The 9,678-nt window shown below is 43.2% G+C and overlaps 2 protein-coding genes across 9 annotated transcripts in view; one reads left to right on the forward strand and one right to left on the reverse strand.

The window, feature by feature from the left end:
* The window catches only part of Ptpn4 (protein tyrosine phosphatase non-receptor type 4), a 158,515-nt gene extending 152,692 nt beyond the window's left edge, over positions 1-5,823 (reverse strand). Inside the window, exon 1 of one of the 8 annotated variants that reach the window (XM_031380558.1) lies at positions 5,162-5,441. The gene's annotated coding sequence lies outside the window, so the exon portion shown is untranslated. Of the gene's footprint in view, positions 1-4,903; positions 5,029-5,161 lie in introns of those variants that run through there. The other 7 variants (XM_031380565.1, XM_031380584.1, XM_031380567.1 and 4 more) reach the window with 7 other exon arrangements.
* The window catches only part of LOC116069566 (serine/arginine repetitive matrix protein 2-like), a 27,697-nt gene extending 18,520 nt beyond the window's left edge, over positions 1-9,177 (forward strand). The window contains exons 2-4 of the mRNA XM_031340320.1: positions 4,595-4,721; positions 5,171-6,024; positions 7,729-9,177. Of these exons, the coding sequence (XP_031196180.1) occupies positions 4,595-4,721; positions 5,171-6,024; positions 7,729-7,852 (1,105 nt within the window). The 3' untranslated portion in view covers positions 7,853-9,177. The remainder of the gene's footprint in view (positions 1-4,594; positions 4,722-5,170; positions 6,025-7,728) is intronic.
* Positions 9,178-9,678: the final 501 nt, after the last annotated feature.

Consider the following 9,678-nt stretch of genomic DNA (forward strand, 5'->3'; position numbering starts at 1 on the left):
GGGGAGGGAAGCCTCCACCATGAAATGTTTCTATTATATTGTATTCAATATTCTGTCTTTGTCACAAAACTAAAGTTACACAATTACACACAAATAGGGGGTCATGTGGGGGAATTGTTGCCTGGAAGGAAACAAAAATATCAATTCAAATGGTGATTAGGGTAAAAGCTATTGATTAGGGTAAAAGCTAATCTTTTTTAATTACAACTTTCTTTAAAAAACAAACTGCTGAACAGAAGCTGAACTCATGAAACAACAGAAAAGAAACAACCCTTGTTTAAAATGTTCTTATACTTATTAGATAAAACTTACAAAAAGTGGGGGGAGAGGAAGAGAAGGAGGGAGGGAGGGGGTCGGTGGGTCTGGGGAGCTGGCTCAGAGTAGGGTGCTGAATTTGAATTCCTAACACCTATCAAAAGCTGAAAATGGTGACACTCACCAGTCCGCCAGTTTGGCCAGAACCACTAAACTCTAGTCTAGGGTTAGTGAGAAACTCAAATTGAAAAATAAATAAAAATAAAGGGGAATAAGAACTGAGGAAGATATCACAATGTTGACTTCTGGCTTCTACATGAACCTACATGGGCCAGTACACATGTACACACATGTGAACACACACATGAAAACTTTTTTTTAATTAATGTAAGAAAAATATACAAAATTATATCTAAACAAATATACATTAACCCCAAGGAACTTATTGCCAGGTCTGAAACCCAGATCATTTTGACTGGATTATCTAACAAAAAAGTGAGTTCTTATGAAGACTTAAGAGGCATGGACTGAAGAATCAAAAATGTATAAGCTGAGGAGACAAGGATGCAGGGAAAACAATGTTGTGTATTAAGCAAGAATAAGATAGAGGGTCAGTAAGATCAAACAGAGAAAAGTCTTCAAGGCCCAGCAAACAGATTAAGAATTAATTTGATAAGTACCAGGAACTGCTATATATCTTACATGGGAAAATGGCAAGGATTTTTTTCTTTCCTGTTTCTTCATGAGTCCACTGTCATGCTCAGCAATTCTATTTTGTAAAGTTGCTAATCTTAAAAAAAAAAAAATGGGATTTTTAAAGATTCAATTTTTAATTCAACATGTTAAGTCAGTAGCAGAGCACTTACCTAGCATCACCTTGGCCTGTGTAAAACAAATAAAAAGATAAAGTAATGCTTTCACGTAACAACTGTGTATAGGAGTATGTGCAGAAAATAACCCTTACGTCTTGGTGCACTTTATATTGTTCTGCTCAAAAATAAATTCTTTGTATGAGTGACAAACTCGGTAGGGAGGGAAAATTCCATCAGAAATAATGCTTGTGAATATTAAATGCCACTGGTGTGTTCTAAGAAGTTACTCAACTTTAAAGCAAAACAGAGCCTTAGTAATCCTGTCATTTTCTCTTAAATTAAAGAATTAAGTAAGTTGTGTAAATCCATGGAAGATGGAATACCACCTCAGATTTTCTAGGAAGCAAGACCTTAAAGCTATGCTAACTCAGACCATGTAACAAGCAACCACATTTGGCTAGAAATTTAAAATGACTAAAACAAAATGCAACACCAACCTCAGTTTTTCACACAGACCAGTCCTACCTCGAGTGTTTCAAACCTTACACGTGGCTAATGGCTACCATATTTAACAAGGAAGGGAAAAAATACTTCCAAGTATGTGTCAACTATACTTCAATAAACCTGGGAAAGAAGGCAAAGTAATTTCGTCACAACAGAAAACTTAACTGGACTGCACTGCTCTAAAAAACAAGCTTTAGAGTAGGACAGGCATGGTCTGAATTCCATTTGGACAGGAGCAAATGGCACAAGGTTGACATACAGGTGAACTAATAAACACACCTCAAAAGTATACGTGATGGTTAAGTGAAAAAACTTTTTCCTATGTACACTGTCTAGAACTCAACAGATAATAAATACTAACATTCTCCCCCTCTGGATCCTCTTCTCTTTCTAGTACTCCACAGAACCTCCCGTGAGAAGACAGAAATAAGTGAGCCTCCCAAATGAATGCCTTCCTCATAAGATAAGCATTCAGTTCTTACCAATTTCTTCAAATACTCATACCTTTACTCCACTGTTTCTACCAGGGAATAATTAAATAAAAGATAATTGTGAATATAATAAACATCCCTTGTATTTTATGACTATACTGAATTCTCATTCAAAGGATATAAAATAAATTGTACAGTTTCTAGACAACTGTTCTTCTATGCCAGCAAAGAATAGTCTATATTACTTTATTATGTTCCTTCTCACTATCTGTACTGATGGAACATTATACATGAAAACATACCAATTTGTTTCTCTACAGTACTTTACTGGCCTCTTCCCCTCAAAATAATCCAACTTCCAGAAACTAACCTTTAAGGCTTCTACTGAGCCAGTAAATTTAACATCTCTGAACTGTATCATTTAAAAACTGTTACATGTAAAAATCCAGAAAAATAACAAGTTAAGTGAAATAACTCAGCTCAGTTTGTAAACCAGTATATTTCTTTTAATAAGCAAATTTCACTGGTGAGTAACAATTTCTATTTAGCTACATTAAGTTACATAGACTTGCATTCCTAACAAATTCACCAATTTTGCATTCCTAATATGAAGAATTCAAACAGACCTTTAAACCATTTGCCCTTAAACACCTACCAAGCAAGACTAGACTCCCCCATGTTTTTTAAGGTTTCTTGCTTTTGAACACGCGAACTCTCAGGAGGAAAGAAGTCCTCCCAGAAGCCTCTCCTTGAAGTGATCTAACTTGTATCTTGTTCCTTAAAGATAGTTTATCAGAAGCCTAACTACTTCCCCTTCAGAGTTGCGGAAAGGCCATAAACACTAAATAAATAACAATCTACACTATACATCTTTTTACAACTCTATTTGCAATACATAAAATTAAAACATTTCAGGTATATAAACCAGAGTACTTGAGAATCAACAGAGTTAACATAAGTTTTCTTAAAAACTGAAAAAAGTTTCTATTGTTATCACACATAAATTTATTACAGTCTCATTCTATATACTAAAAAGGTGGCACCTATGCCTAAACTGATAAAATCTAATTTATAAGATTCTATAATTTTATTAAGTTCTTTTTAAAATAATATCCACAACTGGTCACACTAGAACAGTTCAAGTGAATCTTCCTGAGGCTGCATTCTAAGTACATCCGACCCAGAAAGTATTTTTAGCAAATGTGTTCAATAGATGCTGGTGTTATGCCTAGCTTAAATTAGAAATTAGTGTCATAAATTTAAAGCAACAATGTTACTAGGGACATTTTAAAGCTACTCAATTAGGACATGGTGGGGGAGGAGAGAAGACTTGACACAATTTACCACCACCTAGAAGCCACTAGGAACCCAAGATGAGAATGTCATATACTCACTCATCTGTCACTACTTTTGAGGAATCTCTGATTTTCTACCTTAACAAAGTGTAACCAACTCAGTATTAAGAAAAACTATTAAAACAGTGATGATTCCTTTTTAGCAAATGTTTAAAGATCAGGTAAATACAAAATACTGTCATGTACACACACAACTATGTTGATCTTATAAATCAAGATCACATCCATGCACAAGTGCTATTACAAAATATGAACAAAGATAAGAATGCCATAAAAATGTGAAGAGACACAAAAATAGCTTCTGTGGTAATTGGAGCAGAAATGTATTCTGACAAAAAAAAAAAAAAGATGACATGACTGATCGTATGAGTGAATAAAATGGTTCTAGACAGCTCATAAACTTCTCCTTGTAAACTGACTCTTTAAAAGAACATGAATTTATAACCCTCAAATTCGAGATTTAAATAATCTATCTAGGTATAGTCTATGAGGTACTCTGAATAATTGTTTAAGGTCATCCCTCCCCTTTTGGAAAACACGTTTTCCCCTCTGACACACTTATGTTCACAAACCCAGGGTTTTCAAAAGGCTGCGGTATTTGCCCTTCCAGTCTTCTTCCAGTCTGTCTTTACAAGTCAGATACATTAGCTTTTTGTTTTTGTTTTTCCTCCACAGCCATCTTTTAAATGTGAGCAATGAACTGTTATTTCATCTGGTCACACACTCAGTATTTCTTGAATTGCTCATTCCAAAAGTGGGTATGACTAGTCCTCCTGGAACAAGCAGTTTTTAAAACCCTCTCCATAGTCCTTGCACACACTGATGATGTCTCTCTGCGATGCAAAGCCAAACAAAAAGCCTCTGACCTAAGTTTCAGGGAAACATCCATAGGCATGATCAGTGAAACTGTAAACTGTTCCATCATTGAAGAAACCCCAGCAAATGCATCCATACGTGCATTTAACTACCTCCCTTCCAGTTCTCTCACTCTAGTTTCCTTCTCTTTAATCTCTGAGCTGAAATGATTTTCAGAAATCGTCCCGGGACAATTCAGGTGTCTACGCTTTGGTGAGAACAGCTCCTGTCCACAAAGGACAATCATACGCTCCATTTTTCCCCTAAGTAACTATACAACAAACACTGACACAGAAACAAAAATGTGAAAGCCACAAAGCCACAAATCACTGCGCTGACATTTTTCAAAAGTCCACAAACGCCGACCCGTTCTTTACTACAGACTCCACACTGAGTCTAAACATCTTGAAGGTGGGGGGACGATTCCAAAGCAGCACGAAAAATCTACGCGGAGGATTCAGATCTGCTCTACATCTCAACTTTTTGGGCCCAACTACAGATCCCTAAAAGCAAGTCGAATACTACTTAGCCAGTCACAAGAGACTTTCAAGTCCAACGGAAAGAAGCGTGTGTTCCTACCGCGTGCGGGAAAAATAAAGATGCTTATACGAATCAATTAACCTAACAATAATTAGAGAAAAAAAAAAAAAGAATCCCGCAGATGAAATACTGGAGATTCTCCCAGCCTCACCTTGAGTTTAGGAACATTCCATCTCCGCATCCATCCCATCCCTTCTGCCTCGCACTCATCCCTAGCAGACTTCCAACCGTAAACCCCAGGAAGATTCGAGCGCCCGGACCCACTCGGGAAAGGGAAGTCGGTCGGGTAGTCTGGCCACCCGGCCCCGCGAGCTTCAGGTGCGCGCCCGCCCGCGCGACCTGCCAAGGGGGGTGGGGGGAGCCCGGGCAGGCCGAGCGAAGAACCTCCGCGCGAGCGCCTCTCTCTTACCTTCGTTAGCACAGCCGCGTCCTCTCGGCCGGAGAAACGGGGAAGAAGGCGAGAGAGAGAGAAAAAAAAAATCCAAATCCAAATAATCCAAAAAAGCCAGGAGGCCCCGGGCTCGCGCGAGGCCGGCGGGCGGGGAGAGAGAGAGGCGCGTGGTCCGCGTCCCGGTGCTCGCCCTCAGCGCCCCGCGACCAGCCGCCGCCAAAGCGGCCGCGCCACGGCCGCGGGCCGCCCGCACCCCGTCATCCTGCGGGGCTGCGGCGGGGCCGGCGTGCGCGGGGAGGGAGGAGCGCGCTCGCTCGCACCTCGCGGCGAGATGAGCTAATCCCTTCCTCCTTTACACGCGCCCCGAAAGTGCCGCGCTCCCCGCTCCCGCGCGCGGCCCCAAGTCAAGTCTCTCTCTCTCTCTCAAGTCCCGGAGCGGAGCCCCGATGTCTGACAGGTCCCGGGAGTCTTAGAGAACAATGTCGCGCCCGCGGAGCAGAGAAACGAGCGCGCTCGTGCGGCGCGGCGTGGCGGGCGACTCCAGGGAGGCGGCTCTGTCTGTGGGAGAGCGCAACGGAGAGCCTCGGTCACCCTCCTCCTTCCTCCTCCTCCTCCTCCTCCTCCTTCGCCTCCTCCGTCTCCTCCTCCTCCTCCTCCTCCTCCTCCTCCTCTCTCAAGCACACCCCGTCTCCCAGGCCGCAGCATAGCAACCGAACATGGCGGCTGCGCAGCCCCCGGCCAATCAGAGCCCCGGAACGGCGGCCTCGGCAACGGGAGGCGGTCTCGCGAGAGGTGAAGCCACGCCCCCACGCCCCGCCCCTGCCCGCCTCCTCCCCGGTATCGGAGCGCGGGCGCCTGCCTAGAAGCGCTGGCACTCACAGGTGCGAGGGAGGCGGGAGTTAGCCGGTTGGGAGGGGAGGGCGTGGCTCTGTGGCCACACCCCATCGCCGGGCAGCGATTGGTTCCTTGGCTGTCAGTCCTGTTCCTCCTCCCTCTTCTGGGGGGTGTACCTACTGACGGACGCTAGGGACACAATAGAGGGGGGGCCATAGCGCGGAGTTGGGGGAACTCGAACCTCCTGCTCCCAACTAAGTGATAATCGAGGCTATAGGCTTTCAAGTGCAGTTTTCAGTTCCCCTAAATATAGGCCCTCGAAAACAAAGCCTTAAGCAAAAGACATTCCGTGGATAAAACAAAGGCTAGGTGCTTTCTGTGTGCCAGGAACACTGCTTTTTAAGATCGAAGTCGTTCCATCATTTTAAGAATGAGGGTTGGTATTATCACGCCGTGGCCTTGAGGAGAATATAGCCTTAATATTTTCTGGGTAATGCAAACTTGTTGATGATAGAACATTCCTATAGAATGGGTGACCTCAACTGGGGTCGAATGAGGGAAGGGTAGGTTGGGAGGACCCCTCACATTTCCTCTTTGCCTGTTTTTAGTTTTTGTTTGTTTGTTGTTTGTTTTGCATTTCTTTATTTTGTATATGCCTAAAATATCTGTGTCCATCTGTCTGTCTGCGTCTGATTATCAGAGGACAAGGTTTGAGAGTTGGTAATCCCATGTGGGTCCCGTGGATTGAACCCAGAGCTTCAGACTTGGCAGCAAATCCCTTTCCTTTCCTTTCCTTTCCTTTGACACACCTCAATAGTCCTTGACTTTTTTCCCCCTGGGGAGATGGGAGCAATGTCCTTTTCTGTGGCCAGGGTTCTTATTAGCTCTTAATCTCCATGTTTGTACCTCATCAGAGACCATATTTATAAAAAATGTTTTGCTGGGTGGTGGTGATGAATGCCTTTAATTCCACCATTTGGGAGGCAGAGGAAGGTGGATCTCTGTGAATTCCAGGCCATCTTGGTATACAAAGCAAGTTCCAGGTCAGCCAAGGCTAGACAGAAAAGCCCAGTCTTGAAAAACCAAAATAGATAGATAGATAGATGGATAGATAGATAGATAGATAGATAGATAGATAGATAGATAGATAGATGATAGATAGGTAGGTAGGTAGGTAGGTAGATAGACAGACAGACAGACAGACAGATGGATGGTTTGTCCACTGGGCTCAGGAGAGAGCACTTGCCCAGTATATGTACAAGGTCCTCAGCACCTAACACCCACGTGCTGCAAAGCTTCTCTTCTCCATGTTGACAAAAACGACTTTACCAATGAGGAAAATCTGTGCAAAGCTGTGGAAGACAACAATTTATATCAACTTCTTCTCATTTTCATCCTGCTCCTACTTTTTCTTGTCCAGCTAGTGATGGACACTTGGCCACATAGGAGGCTGAGGCAGGAGGATTAAGAGTTCAAGAACATCCTTAACTACACAGAAAGTCTAGGCCAGCCTGTGCTACACAATACCCTGTCTCAGAATCCAGGTGAGACGGGGCAGTTCCAAGCCTGTGCTCATCCATTCTTCCCTAAGTGTGAATTCTTCCCTCCAGCTCTGTTTCGAAATCCTTTGTTCGTGGCATTGCTAAAATGCTTCTTATCTCACCTCGGTCAGCATTCGTTCATCCTTGAACAAAAGTTCAAAGAGAATTCACCAGAGTCAAGCACCAAGTAATAAGTTCTTCTTTCTGCAGCACAGATGGCTCTAGGTTTAAACATCCTTCGGCGTTTTCCTCGGTGTTCATCTTACTGCGCAACACTCAGCCCTGTGTGGGTATTGCTGATAGAGCCCTTGATTTGATCACTGCCATTACCTAAGGCAAAGCCTTAGGTAGTCAACTCTGCAGCCCTCGGAAGGCCTGTGGACATTGCCTAGCAGGAAAAACTAAAGGCAGGGAAGGAACAAAACCTTTGACTCACAAGTGAGTAGGGTTTCCAGAAAATGCCTGAAATAGAGCCTGGCAAGATAAGTCAGTCAGTGAACTCCCTGCTGGGCAACCCTGAGGACCTGTGTTCAGAATTCCCAGAGCACATGTAAAAGGCCAGGCACCGTGAGCCATTCGCAGCCGTGCAACCACCAACCCTGGCTCTACCTCAAAACTGTCTCTACCAATCATCTCTAACCCCCAGAAGACATCCCCTGCCTGCTGGTCATTCTCGATTTTCCCCCTCCCCAGCCTTTACCAAGTCATCATCCATTTTCTGTCTCTGTGTGTCCGCCTACTCTGGATAGTTCACATAAACAGAGTAACCTCCCAACTACAGCCTTCAGAGTGGAAATCACCTAGATGGGCCCTTCAACAGTACCAGGACTCACTGTCATCCCTAGGAAATTCTAAGTTCATCTTAAACCTACCTTCCCGCATCCCTGAAAAAGAAGGAGCAAGTCATTGTCTAAGAGAGGAAGAGGAGGGAGACGGTTGCTTTACAGGCTGTGTGGCTCAGTCAGTAGGATGCTTGCTTGAAGTTCGTGAAAACCTAGACTCGATCCTCAGGACAGTGTAAGACCCCCACATGATGATCCATGTGTGAAATTCTAGCACTCAAGAGATGGAGCCGGGAAGATCAGAAATTCAAGGCGGTTCTCACTACACGATGAGTTTGAGACTAGCCTGGGCTACGCATAACTCTCTCTTTAAAACACAAAACAAAACAAAACTTTAGACCATGCCCCATCTTCATATTTGCTCAATGAAGAATAAACTGGGAAATAAGTTCATGCTTCTCAACTTTTAGTCTGTATATCATATCACCTGGACATCTTGTTTAAAAATGCAGGTTCTAGGCTGGCAAGATGGCTCAGCAGGTAAGGACACTTGCAACCAAACGTAATGACCTGAGTCCAATCCCAGGACCCCACAGGGTGAAAGGAAAGAACTGATCCCTGAAAGTTGTCATCTGACATCCACAGATTTGCCACAACACATGCCCATCACAGCACACGTGTGCACACACATACACTCACGATACATTTTAAAATCTAAGAATTAGTTTTAAAATGCAGATTTTAATTCAATTAAATTTGGGGTTAGCAAGAGACCCTGAGGCCCTGTATGGACTTGGCAGACAAGATGCTCCTGGACCTGTAAGCTCTTGTTGAGAGAAAAACACATTTCTGCTCTCATTTAAATTATATTCTTTAAGACAATTCATGTTTCTATGCCTATTCTAAATGATCTGATGATAACCCTACTAACCAAGCACTGCATTTGACTTGACATCTGGCCCCTAGTTATAACCATAGCCGTTGAGTTCCATCCCAAGAGACAATTTCATTTCAGCAAAACATCTATCATGTTACATACACAATGTTAATAGAGTTTTACACTTTTTGGTTCAGTTTGTATATCGCTTACATTTTATAGATATGGGAACCTTGTGAATACGGATTTTATACCTAATCTAATCCTGTACGTAAGAAACATAATTAAGATAATTAAACAGCTGGGAGTCGCAAGACTTCTTTTTTTTTCACCTTAGAACTGGCAAACATTACTGGCTATTGGCAGACGCTCCCGACTGACTCCCCCCGCCCCCTGTCTGCAGTCTGCCCTTGGCTGTGCTTTGGGAGATTAAGAGCAAGGACTCTGTCCTCACTTGGAATTAGCTGGCAGACAAAGATGATGGGGCCTTTTAGACTTGGT

The sequence above is a fragment of the Mastomys coucha genome, unplaced genomic scaffold (assembly GCF_008632895.1).
Source record: "Mastomys coucha isolate ucsf_1 unplaced genomic scaffold, UCSF_Mcou_1 pScaffold1, whole genome shotgun sequence".
NCBI lineage: Eukaryota > Metazoa > Chordata > Mammalia > Rodentia > Muridae > Mastomys > Mastomys coucha.